This window comes from Panthera uncia, chromosome D1 (genome assembly GCF_023721935.1).
Source record: "Panthera uncia isolate 11264 chromosome D1, Puncia_PCG_1.0, whole genome shotgun sequence".
NCBI lineage: Eukaryota > Metazoa > Chordata > Mammalia > Carnivora > Felidae > Panthera > Panthera uncia.
Genome location: NC_064808.1, coordinates 43,085,347 through 43,107,474, shown reverse-complemented (window position 1 = coordinate 43,107,474; position 22,128 = coordinate 43,085,347). Strand labels below are relative to the sequence as shown.

The following is a 22,128-nucleotide window of genomic DNA, read 5'->3' as shown; positions in this document are numbered from 1 at the left end:
AAAATTTTTTTAACGTTTATTTATTTTTGAGACAGAGAGAGACAGAGCATGAACGGGGGAGGGTCAGAGAGAGAGGGAGACACAGAATCCAAAACAGACTCCAGGCCCTGAGCTGTCAGCACAGAGCCCGATGTGGGGCTCGAACTCACGGACCACAAGATCATGACCTAAGCCAAAGTCAGACACCCAACCGACCAAGCCACCCAGGCACCCCAAGATTAGATTTTTAAAAAGAAGTATTGTGTATTCAAGTCTGAAAAGAAAGTGATGTCATAAATAGGATGAGGAAAGAGTAGACACGCTAAGGGTAAAGGCAGGTCATGAGGCACCTTTCAAAATGGGTATGGCATGTGATTCAGGACTAAGAGTGTGATTAATGAAAAGTTTTGGAAACTTTTGCAGTCATGCTGATGACATAGCTTAGAAAGCTAGTATTGAAAAGTCTACTCGTGACCAGATGCCCAACGAGTTGCCTTAACTATAGGTTGCTGAGCATTCTGGAAATTAAACCTTGTCTCCCTGTTTGAACCTGGATTGCTGTACCTGACTCACTTGGCTGGATGAAGACCAGTCACAGGTCTCTTAAGCTCTCTCTTGAAGGGAGCCAAGCAGCCTTCTTTACCAGCAAATCTCTCCCAAGTGACTTTAAACTTAAACTTAGCGGCGTGCCTGGGTGGCTCAGTCAGTTAAGCGTCCGACTTTGGCTCAGGTCATGATCTCACAGCTTGTGAGTTCGAGCCCCGCATCGGGCTCTGTGCTGACAGCTCAGAGCCTGGGTCCTGGAGCCTGCTTCGGATTCTGTGTCTCCCTCTCTCTCTACCCCTCCCCCACTCATGCTCTGTCTCTCTGTCTCAAAAATAAATATTTTTAAACATTTTTTTAAACAAAACATCCTTATTTTAGAAAATTTAGAAATACGAAAGGCACAGAAAGGAAAGAAAAATCACCCATAATACTCCTTCCAGACACAACTGCCCATTGTAATATGTCTTAATTTTTTGGTCTCAGGTAGTCAGAAAAAAAAATCAGAGATTGAAATGAGTGGTGAAGGCTTTATTTAGTCATTTGGAGGATGGCTAACGTGGTGGCTTTACTCAGACCACATGGAGTGTGGAGATTCTGGGAGACAAGGTAAGACTAACCTGGACTTGGATAGATTAGTTAACCCATCTACATCACAGTTTCTTCAAGGGTAGCTTAAGGTTATCAGTTATTTTTAGTGGGGCGGGGGGGGGGGGGATTGGAAACCATATGTGTAAAGGCCTTGGCCAATATAGTACTCAAAAATGGTAGTTATTATTACAGTTAAGGCTATTAATAACCATCTAGAAAAACCAATAGCAGGTTTTCATAGACCCAAGGCTTATTGGAAGAAGCTGATATTTTCTGAAAAGCAAACAACTTTGGGAGCATTCTCTGAATCGGAAGAAACAACCTTCTGTTCAATGCCTAATTACCATCTGGTAACTGAGGTTGTGGATAAACAACCATATTTACCTGAGGTGGCTTCGATGTCTTGGAAAACATTCTTTGTTTCAGTACTGGGCCAAGGGTCTTAGTCTTATCCCCCATTGGAATCTTTGCCAGAGGCGACTGGAAAGAGCACAGGCTTTGGCTTCAGACAGCGCTAGGTCAGAATGGATCATTCTGAGCTTCATTTCCTCATCTGTAAAATGGAAATAATTATTCCCACCAAGGATTCAATTATGTGACCATACTAAGTATCTGGCACATAGAAAATGTTAATTAAATATTAATTACTTTTGGCTTTTCTGATATAGTCACCTAAAATCATCCCAAAGTTTTTAAATGTTTAAAAGTTACAAAAGTTCTCTGTGACTGCCAGTAAAGGGGGTTCTAACCAGAATCCGGGTGCACAAGTCCAAGAAAGTCACATTGTTTAGAAATCCACCCTCACATCAACAAAGCTGCAAAAGGGAAACTAAGCACCTTCTGAGAAAATATGAAGCAAAGCACCATTTACATTTACCAAGTACTTATGTGGGGAGTGGGGTATTTAGTTGTTATAGGCCGTATAGGCAGTATATGTGGTTCCGTGGGACTAAGCTTGACTAGAGAGAAACTTCTTACCTAACATAAGGGGATGGCACTATTAGGAGGGACTGTGGCACAGGGAAACAGCATAAACATTAGAGCCAGGTAGGGCTCAAACCCTGGCTCTACCACTGTTGGACTTGGACAGGTTAGTTAACCCATCACATCACAGTTGTTTCTTCAAGGATAGGCTTAATAATGCATACCATTTTTGATGGGGGGGGGGAGTGGGGTGGGAATGGAAACCATAGATGTAAAGGCCTTGGCCAATATAGTACTCAAAAATGGTAGCTATTATAATTATAATTATAATTATAATTATAATTATAATTATAATTATTATTATTATTATAGTTAAGGCTATTAATAACCATCTAGAAAAACAGTCCCAAGTCAGAAGGAAGTCCAAGGAGTTGTCTAAGAGAGCTAAGGCAGATATTATAGCCCAAACATAGAGCTGGGAATCTCACAACCAAAGGGAGGAAGCAGGTACACCTAGTTATGTATCAGGCTCTGTGCTATGTAGTGGGAAAGCAAGGAGAAAAAATACCAAAAGACATCATGCCGGCCCTCGTGTAGCTTACAGGTTATTAGAGAAGTAGCCATTAATCAAGCAAACAAATGCACGTAAAATTAAAAAATAAGGTGTCTAAAAGGAAAGAGATGTGTCCTGTGAGAACATATAAGGGAGGGAATTGCCACGTGGAGGAAGGCAGGGAAGTCTTTTCAATGAAAAAATAAGTGAGCTGAGATTAAGTAAAGGACGAAGGGGAAGGAAGAGATGAGAGAGGGAAAGAAGGAAGAAGAGGGGGAGATGGAGAGAGGGAAAGGACGGGAGGGAAAAGGAAATACGAATTTGTCGGGCTTTGGCAGGAGAAGACACAAGTCCAGTGTAGCCAAGTGCAGAAAACAAGGAGGGAGATAGCACGGTATGAGGCTAGAGAGGTAGGAAGGCAGAGATTCAAGTTTGTTAAGGATTTCCGTCTTGGTTCTAGAAGCAATGAAAAGCTTGATTCTAGAAGCAATGAAATTGTTCTAAGGAGGGGGACATTGTAATTGTATTTGTGTTTTTGAAAGATCACTTTGGCTTGCCATATAGAGAACAAATTGGAGAAAGGCAAGAGACAAGGTACAAAGGCTACTTAGAATAACAACTTTATATTAGTTCAGATTAAAAATGACATAGCTTAGTCTGGGGTAGTAGTAATGATGGTTGTAGGAATTCAGGAGATATTTGGAAGGTAAAATGGACAGCTGCTGGATGTGAAGGGGGGAGGGAGGAAAGAACCCAGGTGGACATCCAGTGTTTCTGACTCGCAAAACTGAATTAGGGCCAGGCTAGACAGAGGATAGTTAAGTTAGTTGCTGACAAGGTGGATTTGAGGTGGTTTTAATCCAACAGGAAATGCAAATAGAAGATAGGAGGTCAGAGATACATGTCTGGAGACCAGAGGAATGACCAAGGCTGGAAAGATAAACTTGTGACTCATCCACACATAGGTAGTAATTAAAGCCATGAGTTGGATGAGATCACCTGCAGAGACAGAATAAAGTCAGAACTGGAGAGGGCTTAGGACTAGCCTTGAGCCATTTCAGATTCAAAGACCGGTAGAGGAGGATGAGCAGCCAAAGAAAGTGGAGGAGACAGGAAAGTGGAGGGGTTGGTAGGACAGGAAGGAGCTATGACACTAAAGCCAAGCAGAGAGAGAGTGCTTCAAGAAGAAAGACTACATAGTATTTACTGGATTAAGCACTGCAGAAGACACTGATGGTCTTAGCTAGAGCTGTCTGGGTACCGTGATGTTCCCCAAACTCCTGGGATTGGGCTGAGAATAAGTGGGAGGTGAAGTGAAGGCAGAAAGCCAAGCCAATGCCTTCAAGCATTTCGTGACAGAGAGAGAAAACACTGTAACTGGGGAGAAATGGAGGAGTAACTGAGGATTGCTTAATTTTTCAATGGGAAAGACTCAAATGTGCTTAATAGGCTAAAGGGAATGATTTCGTGGGGGCAAAAGTTGAATCTGGAGGGGCAAAATGTAATTGTTAGAGTCAGGTAGAAGTGATGGGAGCAAAGCAGAGATGTACGCAAAGTAAGACTCCTCTATTATAAACAGCAAGAAGGAGGACAGGGTAGATGCAGCCGAGAAAATGAAGGACTTTACATCTGATGACTTCTGTTTTTTCCTGTAAAGTAAGAAGCAAGGTAAAACAATAAGAGTAAAGAGGAGAGATAAAGATCAGAGGTTTGGGGAGAGTGGAGGAGATTTGAGATCATCGTTGTCAAGAATGGGAAAGTAAAATGATAAATAGAAAGTATTTTACCAGAGTCTAATCTGCTGAGGTTTTATCAGATACACAGAGCAGTATAGCAGGACAGACTCAAGGCTAGGAGTCAATTAATATAGGAGACAATCAGTCTTATCACAGGGTGAGCAGTTTATCTTAGGTTAGGATTTCATCACATCAGGAAGATACAATGACAGAGAGGTAAGGAAGTTTTTAGAGTTTGTATATTATATATGTAAACATAAAGACTTACAAGAAAATAACACAGGGGTGCCTGGGTGGCTCCGTTGGTTGAGCATCTGACTCTTGGTTCCAGCTCAGGTAGTGATCTCACGGTTTCATGGGTTCAAGCCCCCCAGGACAACACAGAGTCTGCTCGGGACTGTCCCTCTGTCTCTCTGCCCCTTCCCTACTTGCACTCTCTCTGTCTCTCCAAAAATAAATGAATAAACTTAAAACAAAAAAGATAACACACTGTTGACAAAGACGAGCTAGGAAAGGGGACTTGCCCTTCTAGATTTTAAAATATATTACAGTGCTGTGGGCAAGGGGTGGGCAGGAGACCAAAATGGAAAGCCCAGAAACGTGTTTGGGAATGGTATAGGATTCGGTTGAATATATGCTCCATTTGCCTGGGAAAGTCTCAGTTTTGCCTGTTATTCCAGAACAATGGTTAGTAACACCCTCTTCATCCTTGTTTGGACAATAAACTACATTGTCATCCTATAGATGACAGAGGTGGCATCATAAAATCCCCCACAAAATGGGGGAAAGATGGATTAAGTAGTGTGAAAGTAATTCACGGTGTGGACTTCTGGTGTCCCATCCCACATGTAAGAAGCTTGGAAGTCACCACTCCATTCTAACAGCAAGTAAAGTCATCTGTAAGCTAAAGAAAGTCAAAGGTAAAGAAAAAATCCTGAAAGAAACCAGAGTGTGTGTGGGTGGGGGGGCGGGGGGAACACTTACCTATATAGGAATAAAGATAAAAATTATATCCAATTTCTCCTCAGAAACCATGCAAATATGAGGAGAGTGGAGTGAAATGCTTAATGTGTTGAAACAAAATACCAACTGAGAATTCTGTGCTCTCTGAAGTTATTCTTCAAATGTGAAGAGGAAATAAAGACTGTCAGGCAAATCAAAATTGAAGGAAGTTGTTGTCAGTAGACCTGTCTTGCAAGAAATGCTTTAGAAGTTATTTATAGAGAAGAAAAATAATATAATTCAGAAACTTGGATCTTCAGAAAGAAGAGCATCAAAGAAGGAATAAGTGAAGGAATAAAATAGTTTTTATTTTTCGTTATTCTTTTTTTAAAATTTTTTTTAACGTTTATTTATTTTTGAGACAGAGAGAGACAGAGCATGAATGGGGGAGGGTCAGAGAGAGAGGGAGACACAGAATCTGAAACAGGCTCCAGGCTCTGAGCTGTCAGCACAGAGCCCGACATGGGGCTCGAACTCACGGACCGTGAGATCATGACCTGAGCCGAAGTCGGATGCTTAACCGACCAAGCCACCCAGGCACCCCTATTTTTTGTTATTCTTAACTGAACTAACAGATAACAGTTTGTTCAAAATAATAATAGCAATAATACATTCAATTATGTATGTTTACATCTATATACATGACACGTATAAGTGAAATGAATGACAACAGTGTAAGGGACCAGAGGAAGGAACTGGGAATCTTTGGTCATTATAAAGTGACTGTACTATCTGTAAAACAGTATGGTGTTATTTAAAAGTAGGCTCGAACTAGTTATAAATGTATACTATGAATTCTAGGACAACCACTATAAAAGCAAAAAAAAAAAAAAAAAAAGGAAGTATAATTGATTTGCTAAGAAAGGAGAGAAAATAGAATCATATAAAATGTTCAATCAAAGCCAAAAATGACAGAAGTGTGAAAGGCAAAAATAAAAACAAAAAAGGGCAACAAATAGAAAATAAATGTGGCAAATATTAATCCAAATATATCAATAATCACCTTAAACATTAATAGTCTAAATACACCAACTAAAAGACAGATTGACAGAGAAGACCCTGATGTGTTGTCTATAAGAAATTCACTTTAAAAATAAAGACACATATAAATTAAAAGCAGAATGATAGAGAAAGGTACACAGTGCTAACACTAATCATAAGAAAGAAAGAGTAGCTGTATTGATATCAGACAGAGCAGACTTCAGAGCAAGGAATGTTATCAGGAATAAGAGGAACATTACATAATGATAAAGGGTTAAGTACTCCAAGATGACATAATAATCCTTAATATGTATGCACCTAACAACAGAGCATCAAAATATGTGATATGAAAACTGGTAGAGCTACAAGGAGAAATAGATGAATCCACTATCATAGTTGGAGACTTCAACACCCCTCTATTAGAAATGGACAGATCTACCAGTCAGAAAATCAGTAAGGACATAGTCAAACTCAACAGTACTATCAATAAAGTGGATATAATTGACATCTATAGACTACTTCATCTAACAATAGCAGATTACACATTCTTCTCAAGCTCACATGAAATATTCACCAAGATATACCACATTCTGGGCCATAAAACACACCTTAACAAATACAAAGAAATACAATGTCTGCTCCCAGACTACAATGAAATTAAGTTAGAAATCAATAACAGAAAGATAGCTGAAAAATCCCCATAAACAGCACATTTCTTTTTTTTTTTTTTATAAATAGCACATTTCTAACCAACACATGAGTCAAGGAAGAAATTTCAAAAGAATTTTAAAAATATTTAAACTAAATGAAAATGAAAATACAATTTATCAAAATGTGTAGAATATAGCAAAAGCAATGCTTAAGGAAAATTTATAGCATTGAATGTATATATTAGAAAAGAAAGGGGCGCCTGGGTGGCTCAGTCGGTTAAGCTTCCAACTTCAGCTCAGGTCATGATCTCACAGTCTGTGAGTTCGAGCCCCACGTAGGGCCCTGTGCTGACAGCTCAGAGCCTGGAGCCTGCTTCGGATTCTGTGTCTCCCTCTCTCTTTGCCCCCTCCCTGCTCATGCTTACTCTCACTCTCAAAAATGAATAGATGTTAAAAAAAAATTAATGAAAAAAAATAAAGAAAAGAAAAAGGTCTAAGCAATAATCTCAGCTTCCACCTTAGGAAACTAGAAAAAGAAAGAACATTGCATCCAAAGTAAGCAGAAGAGAAGTACTAAAAATGAGAGCAGAAATCAATGAAATTGAAAACAAGAAATCAATAGAGAAAACTAACAAAATCAAAAGATTGGCTCTTTGAAAAGATAAAAAAAAAAAAAAAAAGATGAACCGCTAGCCAAAATAAAAAAAAAAAAAAAAAAAAAAGAAAAAAAGAAGAGAGAGAGAAAGAAAACAAAAATCACTAATATCAGAAATGAAAGACGTAACATTACTATAGATCCAATGGACACTAAAGGAATAATAAAGGGCTATTATGAACAACTCTATGCCCATAAATGTATAACCTACATGAAATGGACCAATTCCTTAACAGACACAATCTGTCAAAACTTACACAAGAAGAAATAGGCAATCTGAATAGACCTGTATCTATTGTATCTATTAAAGAACTGAATTACTAATTAATAACCTTCCAAAACAGAAAGCACCAGACCCAGATGGGCTCACTGGTGAATTCTACAAACATTGAATGATGAAATTATACCAACATTCTACTTTCTAACTCATTCTATGATGCCTGTGTTACCCTAACACCAAATCTAGACAAAAATTTGCAAAAAAAAAGAAAAAAAAACCCTGCAGACTCATATTTTTCATGAAGGTAGATGCAAAATTCCTCAACAAAAATGTTAACAAATCAAATTCAGCAATGTATAAAAATTACATATATCATAATCAAGTGGAATTTATCCCAGGTAACGCAAGGCTGGTTCAACATTTGACAATCAGTTAATGTAATCCGTCACTTTCAACAGACTGAAGAAGAAAAATCATGTGATTATTTCAATAGATGTGGAAAAAGCATTTGACAAAACCCAATACCCACTCATAATAAAAACCCTCAGTAAACTAGGAATAGAGAGGAATGTCCTCAACTTGACAAAAAGCATCTACAAACAAAACCTATACCTAATATCATACTTACTGGTAAGAAACTTGAAGCTTTCTCAGTAAGATCAAGAACAAGGCAAGTATGTCCCCTCTCACCACTACTTTTCAACAGCATACTGGAAATTCTAGATAATGCAATAAGAGAAGAAAAGGAAATAAAAAGTTATACAGAATGGGAAAGAAGAAATAAAACTCTTTTTTTTCTCTGATGACCTGATAGTCTATGTAGGAAAATCTGAAAGAATCAACAAAAAACCTCGTGGAACTAATAAGCAATTATAACAAAAGATTAATGGTTGCCAGGGGTTGGAGGGAGGGGAGCATGAATAGGCAGAATACAGAGGATTTTTAAGGCAGTGAAACTATTCAGTATAATACTGTAATACTTCAATGATGAATACATGTCATTATACATTTTTCAAAACCCATAGAATATACAGCACCAAGAGTGAACCCTCATGTAAACTCTGGACTTTGAGTGCTGATGATGTGTCAGTGTAGGTTCATCAGTTATAACAAATGTACCACTCTGGTGTCAGTTATTGGTAATACAGAAAGTTGTTCATGTGTGAGGACAGGGAGTCTAGAGGAACTCTGGACTTCCTGCTCAATTTTGTTGGAAACCTAAAACTGCTCTTCAAAAATTAGGGTTAGGGGCGCCTGGGTGGCTCAGTCAGGTAAACGTCTGACTTCGGCTCAGGTCATGATCTCACGGTTTGTGAGTTCGAGCCCCGCATCAGGCTCTGTGCTCTCGGTTCAGAGCCTGGAGCCTGCTTGGGATTCTGTGTCTGCCCCTTGGGATTCTCTCTGCCCCTCCCCCTCCCCTGCTCACGCTCTGTCTCTCAAAAGATGAATAAATGTTAAAAAAAATTTTTTTTTAAATTAAGTTTAGGGACGCCTGGGAGACTCGGTTAAGCATCCGACTCTTAATTTTGGCTAGGGTCATGATCCCAGAGTCTTGGGATACAGCCCCACCTCGGGTCTACGCTAAGCATGGAGCCTGCTTGAGATTCTCTCTTTCTACCCTCTGCCCCTCTTCCCTGTTCGCTCTCTGACTCTCTCTCTAAAATAAATAAATAAATAAATAAATAAATAAATAAACAAACAAACAAACAAACTAATTTTTTAAATTAGTTCATAGTGTGGAAAAAGTGGAGTTGGAGCCCTATTCCATTATATTAAAAAATAAAATCTAAATGCATTGAAAACCAAAACGCGAAAGGTAAAGTTATAAAGCCAATGGAAAAAAATATTGGAAAATATCTCTGTGGTCTCAGTTAGGCAAGACCGCAAAAGTGCAAGCCATAGAAGAGAAATTGGTAAATTTGACTAGATGCAAGTTATATCTATTAAATGAAAAATTCCAAAAGTAAGATTAACAGCTGGGTGACAGAAAGATATTTGTAAATGATTGGGGATTCATATGTAGAAAGTACTACAAATCAGCAAGAAAAAGACCGGAAAATCCACCAGCAAAAATTCTGATGAGGCAATTCACAGAAGGAGAAACCTGATAAATTTATGAAGAGCTGCTCAAAGTTGCTAGCATTAAATGAAAACAAGATACCACTTTACATCCATCAGATGAGAAACAATTAGCCCAATAATCCTACGTACTGGTGAGGATATAGGAAAACGGGAACACTTGTGACTAGCTAATAGAATGAATGGTGTAGCCATTCTGTACAACGGTCTTGCAGTACTTAGTGAAATTAATATGTTTATATCCACAACCCAATAGCTTTGCAATCCCACTCCATGGTTTATATTGCTAAGAAACTCTCATGTGGGTTCCCAAGCAGAGCAGCGTGAAGGTCTTCATTGCAGCATGTTTGTGGAGGTAAAGATCTGGAAGTCAGCTGACTGCGCCTCACTGGGAAAATGGATAAGTAAAATGTGGTCTGTGCATGCAGTGGAATACTAGGCAGCAGTCAGAAGCAACAAATTACATTCACATACGGTAACAGTGGCATACGGGCATTCCCACTTTTTGAAAGTTCGCTTTCTACCACCCTGCTTTTACACAAGACCTACTCTAGTGTGTGTTTTCACCAACTGAGGGAGGTCCACAGACGGTTTTCACTTTTGTGAAAAAAGGCAAGAAGTGAAAATAGCATGCAGCATTTGTTGGGCAGTGAGCTGTTCGGAGGCAGTGCACCCCTGAGCAGCGAGAGTGGCCTGGCCAACCTCCTTCCCCCGGAACGGTGCTCAGCATCCCCACATCAAGCCCCACGGCTTTGAACTGTATCTGTGAGCATCTGTGTTTCCTCTTGATTTGTTGTGTGCATCTGTTAGCAAGATGTGTCTTAAGGTGTCAGAAGAGCCTTAGAGACGTTATTTTTGGAGTCTGGGAACGCTCAAAAAATTTTCCACATAAATTAATGGTAACTGCTTCTTTAGTTTACGCCATGTCAGCTTACAAACGGTTTCATAGGTATGCTGTACTTTCAGATAGTGGGGGACACCAATATCTTAAAAGTGTTAAGATTAAGTGGAAGAAACATTCAAATACAAAACAATTGTATGTAACTTCAAGTAAGTCACGTATGTATAAACACAAATAATACATATAGTATATTTTTATATTTATATATTGTATATTTTATTTATACATATATTTTATATACATTTATAAATATACACACAAATGGATATATACAAATAGAGGTAGGATAAAGAATGTAAAGATGAATAAAATAGGAGATTGCCTTTGCTTTGTCCAGTGATAAAAATATATGATGAACTAAGGAGCTTGAGTGACTTCGTTTTTTTTTTTTTTTGCCTGGTGTCCTAAAAGGAATATGAATTTTTAAAAGTAAAATAAGTACAATACGGATATTATCATCTTATTAAATTGTATTTGAAGATTAAATGAGTAATTCAGATAAAGCACTTAGCTGAGCATCTAGCACATACTAAACACTCCATAAATGTTATCGATTACTGTTATTAGCACTACTCATGACATAGCTCCTGCCAGTCGATTGGAGTTGGCACGAAAGACCAACTGAATTTAGATGATTTCCCCCAAGAGATCCCTCCAGGTCTAACAGTCTATAACAGTACTAGAGGGATAGGCAAGTCTCGGCAGCAGACCCAGAAGCAAGCAGGAGATATGCTGAGTCTTGGGGAATGCAAGTGGCTACCAGGTTTTTTTGCAGTGTCCAAGGAAACCTTGATGGTTAACTTGGGAGAACACCGATACAATGCACAAACTAGGAAAGTAGAGACCGCAAAGTAAATAGTGCCATGAAGCTTAGAGAGAGTTTAAGTACTTCGGTGTACTTCCTCCAAAGGGGTGTTTTCTTCTAGCATTTTGATTTCACCTTATAAAACCATAGCTGAATTGCAAATGTTAGCTATTCAGAGGGTGTTGGCTTTGGATTATTCCTTCCTCTTCTTCCTCCTCCCCACCACCCCCCCTCCCCCTCTTCCTCCTGCTTCCTTGAAGTGGGACCCAGCTTATCTTAGCGAACTAAGCAAGATCATCACCTAGTGGTCTGTTTCTCAAAGTGCTGACACAAGATCCTGGTCCCAGAGAGCAGGGAACATGTGCCAAATCCCTGCCCTCATGTTAATTCAACAAGCATTGACTGGGACTCTATGCCAGGCACTATTCTGGTGTCTGGGGATATAGAGCTGCTAACACAAAATGACAGGTTTAAAAATAAAATTAAGGAAGTGTCAACTCCAAAACTTAAGAGCCTTCCCGAAGTGACATTGCATTATAATGTGTTTATTTTCCACTGGTTTTCCACAGATCATAGATGAAGAAGAAACACAGTTTATGAGTAATTGCCCCGTCGCGGTCACCGAAAGCACCCCACGGAGGAGGACAAGGATCCAGGTGTTCTGGATTGCGCCACCAGCAGGAACAGGCTGCGTGATTCTAAAGTAAGTAAACGAGGGATGCTTGTCACACTTCACTCTCCTTCCCTATGGTCTATGGAAGACTTCAAGGTGTGACTGCAGAAAGAACAGTGGCTTTGCTGAGGCATCAGATGAGTTGCATCATCTCTCTGCCCTTAGTTATCTTAACTCTGAAATGGGGCCAAGGGCCATCACTGATGAAATGCTATAAACACAACCATTCAACTGAATCTCTATTTTTATCTAGTTCAATGATTCTCATGGCCGCTCTCCATCTTCTCGAGATATCGATACTAGGGTTGGTTAAGGAAAATTACAAACCAGATGAGCATAATCTTTGACTTCCTCCATCTGGAACTTAACACCTACTGTCCTTAAATTGTGGTAGGCTGACCTGAGACCCAACTGTAACCTCCTTGGCCTCTGGCCCTGCTTTATAACTTTGTCTTCTTCCTCCTTCCCTCAAAATTGTCCTCTTGGGCCACTTCCTCTCTGGTCTCCTGATCCTCCCTTTGGTGAGTTACGATGTATTTTAAGAGGCATTAACTTAACCAGCTGGTGGTTTTCCTTTGAAAGGTAACATTATCTCAAAACTGTGTCTCCAGAATGGTATGCCATAGAATGATGTTCAGGGAGATGTAAATAGGTGGGCAGGAAACCAATTTCTACAGTTAAATAAGTTTGGAAAATGCTTTATATAGATTCATTACATATATTAGCATATTTAAGGTTTTGCAAAGTCCTACTAAAACGATATCTGTTTAACTTTGGTTTCACCAGCGTTTCCCAAACTTATTTGACTCCTTTTTTTCTGAGACATATATTAACATTCACAAGTTGGGCAAATGCAGCCGTAACCTATTTTAAATAGATTTTAAAACTTTATAGAATGATCTTGAGAATTTTAGGATTTCAGGCAGGCAAATTGTCATAGGTAGACAGGGCTCTAATCCCAGCATCTAAGAAGCCATTTTCCCATGGAGGTAAGGGGCTAGGACCTCCCCAGTCGTCTTCCTCTTATTTGAGTCCTCCTAGGGCCTTATTTATGTATTTGGTTCATTTGTCTACACTTCTGGCAGGTGGACATTTCTACAGTCTTACAACTGTGGTTAATTCCAGCCCACCTCTGAGGAGTGGCTGGTAAGGAGGTGTTCCAACTAGACAGTCCAGCCCCTATGTCTCCTGGACTCAGCTGTGCCTGGTTTACGGAAGAAAGCCTACAGAGGTCTCTGGAAGCCTCTGTCCATTGCCCAGGCCCTGCCCTGTCTTTGTCTGGCTTCCCTTTGCTGCCATCTGTCTATATATCACTTGTGTCTTACTTTAATGCAAGCTGAACATTCTTACTCAGATTCCTTGAGACGTTTGTCTCTTGGCATTAATCTGTATCAGTGAATTTTTAAAAAAACACAATTAGCAGTAGAACTTTTCAAAATAAATCCTTATATACAAACCCCAGTATAGAACATGTATCTAATATCTAGTTGGAATATGGGAGAAGGCCTGTGGAAATAAAGGCCACTGAAATGAGAACAAATTGGGGCTACTTATCCAGTACTCTCTATATAGTAAGGGAGTCAGCCACCATCACTAGCCTTTGGCAAGGATTCAGAGACTGGCAGAGGAAAGCTTTATAGGGGGAAAAAAGGGCAGACTGCTGGTGTGTTCTGAATGGAGGGTAGGGTATTAACATGGGAAAGTTGGAAGCAGGCTAACTAAAAGCAGAACATCTTATGTGATTGGTTTGGAAAGCATGTTTGGCTTTCTCTGGTTGGTCCTGAGTTGGAAATAGAGGAGGCTGTGGGGGCAAAAATTAGAGGAGCTGGTGGTCATTGACAAGTACCAAATGTCATGACAGGGGTTGTGGTTTGGCTTCCCAGGCCGGTTGCTACAGAGGTTGGGGTTAGAGTTCTATTGTGTGGTCACATGTGACCTGACTTTTGTCCATGAGCACTTTCAGTGTCTCACTCTGGAGACTCGGTTCCCAGCATGGCTTTTTGGTTCCCACACTCTGGCCCATGGCTGCCCAGTTACTCTGCAGAGCCTGGGGCTCTGAAGAACATTGGAAAACATGAGATTTATGTGATGAGTCTTCCTGCTCTGAAAATCCTTATCCTTCTTGTCCTCCTGGCTCCGATCTCTGGTTTTCTTTGACTTCTTGTTCTCACAAACCAGAAGTGTTTCATCTTCCTGGCAGAAGCCAGAAAGGCATCTCTTGTTTACCCGTTAACAATGAACATATGTGAACATATGTTTATCCATTAACAGTGAACAAGTGTGGCTTGTTCAGTCGCTCGTTCTTTCAGCAAATGTAACTGAGCTTCTATTCGCCCACGCGTGCACGATAGATAGACAACTGAGGTATACTCTTGGCCCTTGAAGTTCTCATGGGCCAAATGGAAGAGAGAGAAAAGGTCAGCGAGTCCTTTCTATGTACCAGTAACTCGGCAGCACAGCTAGCACGTTTTATCAGATATAATCTTCAGAACAAACTACCCTCATTTGACAGAGGAAGTCCCAGCAAATGAGGGAAGTTTCTTGAGTCACATGTCCATTGCATTCCAAAGCCCCATGTTCTTCCTTTCTCTTGGTTTTTGTTTGTTTGTTTGTTTGTTTGTTTGTTTGAGAGGGTATCTGGAGCAGCAAATCAAAGATATCCCGCACAGATGGGAAATCAAAATCTACCTATGTTTCCCAAAATGACTAATTAGTTGTCCCACCTCCGTTTATTGAATAGTTTGTCCTTTCCCCTAATTGTGTGAAATACTGCTTCATCAAATATAAATCTTTACACAGGTCCGTTCTGTTCTGCTGATCTTATCTATTTCTGCACAAAACCCACACCATTTTATAGCATAATTTTATGTTTTGATAGCAAGTCATTGCTCATTAATCTTCTAGTTCAAAACGTTCATGGCCATTCAAGCAGATTCATAATTCCAGACGAATCGTAGAATAAGTTTGTTTTAGTTCAATAAAACTTATATTGGGATTTTGAATGGTGTTGCATTGAATAAATAGTTTAGTGTGGGAAATGTCAGCATCCCTACAATATGTTTTCCCAGTCAGAAATATGGAATATCCCCTATTTATTCAGATCTTTTATATCCTTCAGTAAAGTACACTGATTTTTCTTCATTGAGATTCCATTTTTTTGTGTGGCTTTCTCCTCATAGGTAGTCTTGTTGCTTTTGTGAGTGGGCTCTTTTTTCCTGTGACACTTCCTAATCATTAATTGCCTGTGTTTAGGAGAGCCATTGATTCTTGTACCCTGAGTTTGGATTTGGACACTGTTGAACTCTCTCGATAGTTCTTATGGCTTGTTCTTTCATTCTTTTGGGAAATAATGAATGAGTATACCTTGTATTTCCTTTTCATGTTTTGGTTTATTATCTATCACCTCTATTAGACTACTAAATAGTGCTGTTCATGCTTATTCCTGCCTTTAATGGGGATACTATTATATTTTACTTTTAAGTATGACACGAAGTACAGGCTCCAAATTGATGCTTTAATCAAGTTGAGGACTCTATCTCGCTGAGAAAGTTTCCTTCTCTTTCATGTAGGAGGCAGCATTTGGGAAACTGGCCAACCAGAGTATACTAGGATTGAGAAGGACTCAGGTTATCAACAATGATCCTGACTTCCAAGATATTTTCACTCTAGTTGTGGTATAAAAAAATACATATGCAAAGGTTAGCAAGCCCCAGACAAACATGAACTGTGGACAGTAAAATGTGGTTAGAAAGAAGATGAGTGAGGAATGGAATAAGGGGAGCACCAGAGTTTCCAGGAAGGGTTAGTTTCTATCTTAAAGGCTAGAGTAGGCTTTGGATAAATGCACAAGGCTATTCCGGCCCAAGGGGTGGCCCTGGTGAAATTGAGGTGAGAATCTGGAGGTGAGCATAAACACGGCAGCCCGAGAGACAGACCCAGTGAGATTAGAAGGTCTTCGGGGGCCAATATCCATTGCTGAATCACGGAGGTCTTCCAGTGTCAAGATAAAGAGATTGAATTTGATTCAAGAGGAACAAGGGAGCCATTAGTGGGTATTAAATGGTGGACTGACAGGCTGGGGGGAAAGTTCATTAAAGAGTTAGTAAGGACATTTAAGTCTGGCAGCAAAGCTCAGGGCAGATGAAAGGGGAGATTCTGACTTGGTCGCAGAACGCTTGCTTGCAAAAGGAACATTTGTGTTGCAGTGTTTGGTTAATATTCCTGGTAGAATAAGCTGCAGAGTTTGCTAAATGTCTGTAGATGACAGCTCGGAAGTCTGCTTGGTTACTAGTGTTCCTTTGCCCAGGAGGGCAGGAAGGGAAGCACACAGCAATTATGACTTTCCTTTTGGCACAAACCTGACACCATTTCCATTTTCCATTTGGATGCAAAGATTTGAGCATTTCTAAATTACAGGCTTTCCAGGCAGACCTCCTTATAGCCTTCTCCCTAGAAACGAATGACCCAGCACTTAAAGTTGCCCTGGCAGGCCATCATGCTGCTGGGATGCTGTAAACATTATAGCGAAGGAGCAACTGATTGAAAGAAAAGGCCCCCTGTGAACAGAACAGATGTGTACAGACCCCACCAGAGGGAAATCTTGTCCCCTTAAATCTGACGAAAATTTTGTCCCCTGAAGTGATCCTCTCTTTTCGTATGTTTGTAACCTTTATTACATGCATTTATAATTGGATTTCTGACACCCATTCATAACTTTTGGGGAGGGTCCGAGATGTGGGTCCTCTTGCTCCTGGGGAGATGGTTACTTGATGAGCCATTTGGGGAATTCAGCCTTTTGAAACAATGCAGGTAGTTAGTACTCAATAGGCAAGAGCCAAGCCCTGTTCTAGGTGCGTTACAAATACGTATGTAGTCCTCATAGCCACCCTATGGACCAGATACTACCAGAGGAAGCCGACGCACAAGAGAGAGTAAATAACTTGCCCACCGTCACAGGGTACGTGACAGAGCTGGGATTTAAACAGAAGATCTGGGCTCCAGAGTCTGTGATCAGAACTCTACCCTCTAAGATTGGTGCTACTGGATCAAGTTCATCTCCAAAACCATTAGTTGCCAAATCTGCCTCTTCTGCCTACCGTGTGCTTCATATTCATTGCCTTATTCACAGACTCTTCTCACCACAGTATTACAGGAACCACCTAATTGCTCACTATGGTTCCTTGCCCTCCCTCCGCTCTTTCCTCTGGGATAAGTCTTGCTGTCCTCGTATACAGCTGAGTCATATCACGTACCTACCAAAGCTGAACGGGGCTCTCTATCACCTACAAGATAAAGTCCAGAATTTTAATCAGAGCATTTAAGTCTCCCCATGTCCTTTACCAGAGTCCCTGACCAGCCTCTTCCTGCACTTCCATGAACCCCGTGCTCCAGCCATTCCCGTCTGCCCATTCTCTTGGTGACATTTATTGAGCACCTCCTGTGTGTAGGCTCGAAGGACTCAGAGGCCGTCTTTGAGCAGGTCGCAGTCCTAGGAGTGAAACACAAAACAAATCAGGTTCACAATCTTTAATCTGCAGTTTTGAAAGCCAAAAATCTCTAAACTCCCAAAAAGTTTTTTTTTAACTCCCTTTAGGGCCCGAACCTGTCCTGAACTGACTTGAAGTTGTTTATAGTCTTTTAGTGTAAATATCACTGAGTTGGATATCCAGACCCTGATAGGAATGTTACAAAATACATAGAATTTGAATTGCATTGTCTTTCTGAAATCCAAAAATATTCCGAATTCTGAAATACACCTGGCCTTGGGGGTGTCGATAAGGGAGCTTTGCCCTGTCGACACAGTCTACGGTGGGAAGTTTAGTAACGAAAGTATCACTCCAAGTGCACAGAGGAGGTAGCCCTGTGGCAGGACTGGGTTGCACATAAATGTTAAAGAGAAGCAACACATTGCTTGCCAGTGAAATAACCTATTTCCAGATCTGAGAACTTATTCAGTGTTACCCATTGCCAGAGAATAAAGTCAAAATACCTTAGCATGGTGTCCAAGGCCCTTCGTGACTTGTTTCAGTTACCTTTACAGACTCATTTCTATGTGCTTCTCCTCTCCGCAGGAGACTGAGCCTCATGGAGGGATCTATTTTACTCCTTTCTGTGGCCCTAGTGCAGGAGTTGGCAAATCACAGCCTGTAGGTCAAATCCAGCCCCCTGCCTGTTTTTGTGAATAAAGATTTATTGGAACACAGCCATGTTCATCCATTTACGTATTGTTGAGGGCTGCTTTCATGCTACTGCAACAGAATTGAGAAGGTGCGACAGCCAAATATTTTTTCTCTGGCGCTTTATAGAAGAAGTGTACTGACCCCTGCTCTAATGCATACCCCCAGTGCTAACAACTTAGTAACAGTTGATTCCTGTCCCAGGTCCTCCTAAAAGTCCAGCTGAGACAAAGGCTTTTTTTGCAGGTAGTTTATTTGGGAAGTGATCCCCAGGGGCAGTGGAGAGGGACGGTAGGGAAGACATGATTCAGTCAAGTGTAATTAACTTGGCCATCAGTGTAGGCAACTGGTACTTGATCCCACCGGGACCTTTGTGAAGCCTTGTGACGCATGTCTCAGAACAGTGTGCCCAAGGATAGTGGGGAAAGCCATTATCCATTGGCTTCCATCTTCCATTGGTCAAGGTTGGCCCCACAAGCATTAACTCCCTCACACACTTCTGGGTTGCACACATGTTAGAATTAATCAGATTCTGAACACATACTGCAGCACTAGAGAAGCTCTGGGAGAGGAATCAAGAGATGTACCACGCAGACGAAGTGTGTATCCTGCAATTACAGTAGGGCAGAGCTGGTCACCGCCATGACAGTCATTGGGGTCAGAGTTGGGACAGGAGCGATGTGAAGAGGCAGGCATACACAGGTGCCCGATGCATCGATTAGTGTGCCTGACAATGTGAGTAGCTTATATCCCTCACCAAGCACTGGGTGTGCAGCGTGCCTTATCTCACTTAATTCTCCTAAAAGCCTATCTCTCTTTTCTCTGTAGGGCTTTCCCATTTTGTTGATGAGAGAGCCAAGGTTTAGAGAGTTTACATCCAGAGTAATAAAGCAGTTGGGTGATGAAGGGGGGACTTAAACCCACTTCCGTGTGACGCCAAAACCTTTGTTGTTAACTAAACACCACTGAACTACCCTGACTGAGTTTGATCACTCTCCATCTCTCCTCCGCCTTTTGCCTCAGTTGGTCTATGAGGTCTGTGAGTGCAGAGCCCCTCCTGTAAACCAGGGGGTAGAGGATTGTCTGTTGGGGGGAGGGGTGGTTTGAGGCAGGGGAAAGATGTTGTTCCCAAGGGAGGAAACTAATTGCCATTTAGAAAATGGAAACAAACCCTGAGATCTGGCAAGAGGAAGGCTTATTCGTGGGAAGAGAGGCTGGGTCTTAAGGAGGAATTAGCGAACGCTCTTAATACTTTGGAACTTCACAGAGCTCACCAAACCTTTTTATCTTGGAAGGAAATAACAGAGGAAACCCACATGAGATGACTATGTATGATTTAGAGGAAGCTGGCAGCATTAGAAGGATCTGGGGTGCAGCTTCCCCCACAGTTTTTCTGGCATTAGATATTGAGAAGAACCACAGGCTCCTTTGTTGTGAGTCAGGGTGGCTCTCCCATGAGGCTGGCCAGGACCTCAGCCATGCCAACCGGGGGAGGAAGCAAGGAGTGGACAGAAAGGAGCTGGGAAGCCCTGAGCCTGTTGAAGTGGCTAGTTCTGGGAGAGCACTTGGAAAGACCAAGGCCATGGCTAAAAGGGCAACATGTGCTTGGCCTAGGAAGATTTAGATGCCCTGAGACCTACCATCCAACTGGTAGAATCCAGATGCCAGGAGTTCCTGCGAGGCCAGCAGTGGCGTGGTTCCAGGGGAGCAGTGCAATGCCAGCAGGGTTTCATTCAGCAGCTGGAGTCCCAGGTGCAGGATCCAGCCCCCGGGGGAGGAACTGGCATGCAGTAAATAGGAAGTGTGGGCTGCTGAGCTCGGGTGCAAGCACTGTTCCACAGAATGTGCCTACACTATGAGGGGCCCCGGGGGGTGAGAGTCCCGTCTGCCTCTGTCATGCACCAGGGCCCAGGGCCCCACAGCAAGACCACTTCCAGTCCTTCCCCACTGATAGAGCAGCAGCTTCTGGTACGTTCCCTACCCTGGTCGTGGTGGGGTCAATGCACGATGTTTTGACCCTGTGGACATTTTTAAAAATTAAGATTAAATTCACATAACATGAAATTAACCATTTTATTTTTTTAAATTTTTTTTAACGTTTATTTATTTTGAAGGAGAGAGAGACAGAGCATGAGTGTGTGTGGGGGGGGAGAGAGAGAGAGAGAGAGAGAGAGAGAGACAGAATTGGAAGTGGGTTCCAGGCTCTGAGCTGTCAGCACAGAGCCTGATGCGGGGCTCAAACTCACAAACCGTGAGATCACAACCTGAGCTGAAGTCGGACGCTTAACTGACTGAGCCACCCCGGCGCCCCAACCATTTTATTTTTTTAACGCTTATTTATTTATTTTGAGAGAGTGTGTGTGTGTGTGTGTAAGCAGGGGAGGGACAGAGAGAGGGAGGGAGAGAGAAAATCCCAAGCAGGCTCCTTGCTGTGAGTGCAGAGCCGGACCTAGGGCTCCATCCCGTGACCCTGGGGTCATGACCTGAGCCAAAATCATGAGTCTGACAATCAACTGACTGAGCCACCCAGGCACCCCTAAAAATAACCATTTTTTTAAATTAAAGTTTTGTCTTTGTTTTTTTAATTTATTTTTATTCTGAGAGACAGAGAGAGACAGAGAATGAGAGAGCACCCGCAAGAGTGGAGGAGGGGCAGAGAGAGATGGAGATAGAATCCCAAGGAGGCTCTGCACAGACAGGGACAGTACAGAGCCTGACATGGGGCTGGAACCCACGAACCATTGAGATCATGACCTGAGCTGAAATCAAGGGTCAGATGCTGAACCGACGGATCCACCCAGGCGCCCCTAAAATTAAACATCTTAAAGCCACCAGTTCAGTGGTATTTAGTACACAATGTTTGCAACCTCCACTCCTGTCTGGTTCCACAACATTTGTACTGCTCCAGAGTAAACCCCTCACCCATTAAGCAGCTTCTCCCGATTCTCCTGCCCACAGCCCCTGGCTACCACCAATCTGCCTTTGCCGATTGATATTTCGTACAGTATGTGGCCTTTTGCGTCTGGCTTTTTCCACTGAGCGAAGTGTTTTTGAGGTTCATCCATATTGCAGCATGTATTGGCAGTTCGTTCCTTTAAATATCTGTGTAATGTCCCATTAAATGTGTCTACCCCAATTTGTTTATCCCTGTGGACATTTTTGACATGAAATAATCAAAGGATAAAAATCGAAACATTTGGGCAACGGTGAAAAAGTACACTATGGTATCACACCCACATGTATTTAGTCTCTAGATGTCTTGCTCCACTGCTGAGCCTCACCCCATCCTTGGGAAGGATGGTGAGGACTCTGGGACAAGGGTAGAGAGGGACAAAGAAATGGTTGCATGCCTCCTTTGTCTTTCGGGATCATGAAGAAAGGGTGAAAAAGGTGAACATATTTCACCCTGTCGCCAACATGGCTTGCTTAGATCTTTTGCACCCAGTATGGGACTGCGGTGTAAGCAAGTCACGTGTACCTGGGTGTTCGTTACTGGAACCAGAAGAAGCAGGGGCTGGAGCCCTCTGATGACGCAGACAATGCTGAAGGACAAGCCAGTGTCCTTGGTGCCAGAGAAGAAGACAGTCCTCCCCCAGAGGCCCACAGCGCCATCACCATTCACTTTCAACTGCCAGGTGGAGCATTGTCTCTGAATCCTTA

At 41.7% G+C, this 22,128-nt stretch overlaps 1 protein-coding gene across 5 annotated transcripts in view; it reads left to right on the top strand.

Annotated features, from left to right (window-relative positions):
• The window catches only part of SPON1 (spondin 1), a 258,574-nt gene that overhangs the window by 60,690 nt on the left and 175,756 nt on the right, over positions 1–22,128 (top strand). For all 5 annotated transcript variants that reach the window (XR_007461763.1, XR_007461762.1, XR_007461764.1 and 2 more), the window contains exon 3: positions 12,189–12,322. Coding sequence is in view for 2 of the 5 variants with exons in the window: in XM_049649556.1 (XP_049505513.1) it covers positions 12,189–12,322 (134 nt within the window). In the remaining 3 variants the exon portion in view is untranslated. The remainder of the gene's footprint in view (positions 1–12,188; positions 12,323–22,128) is intronic.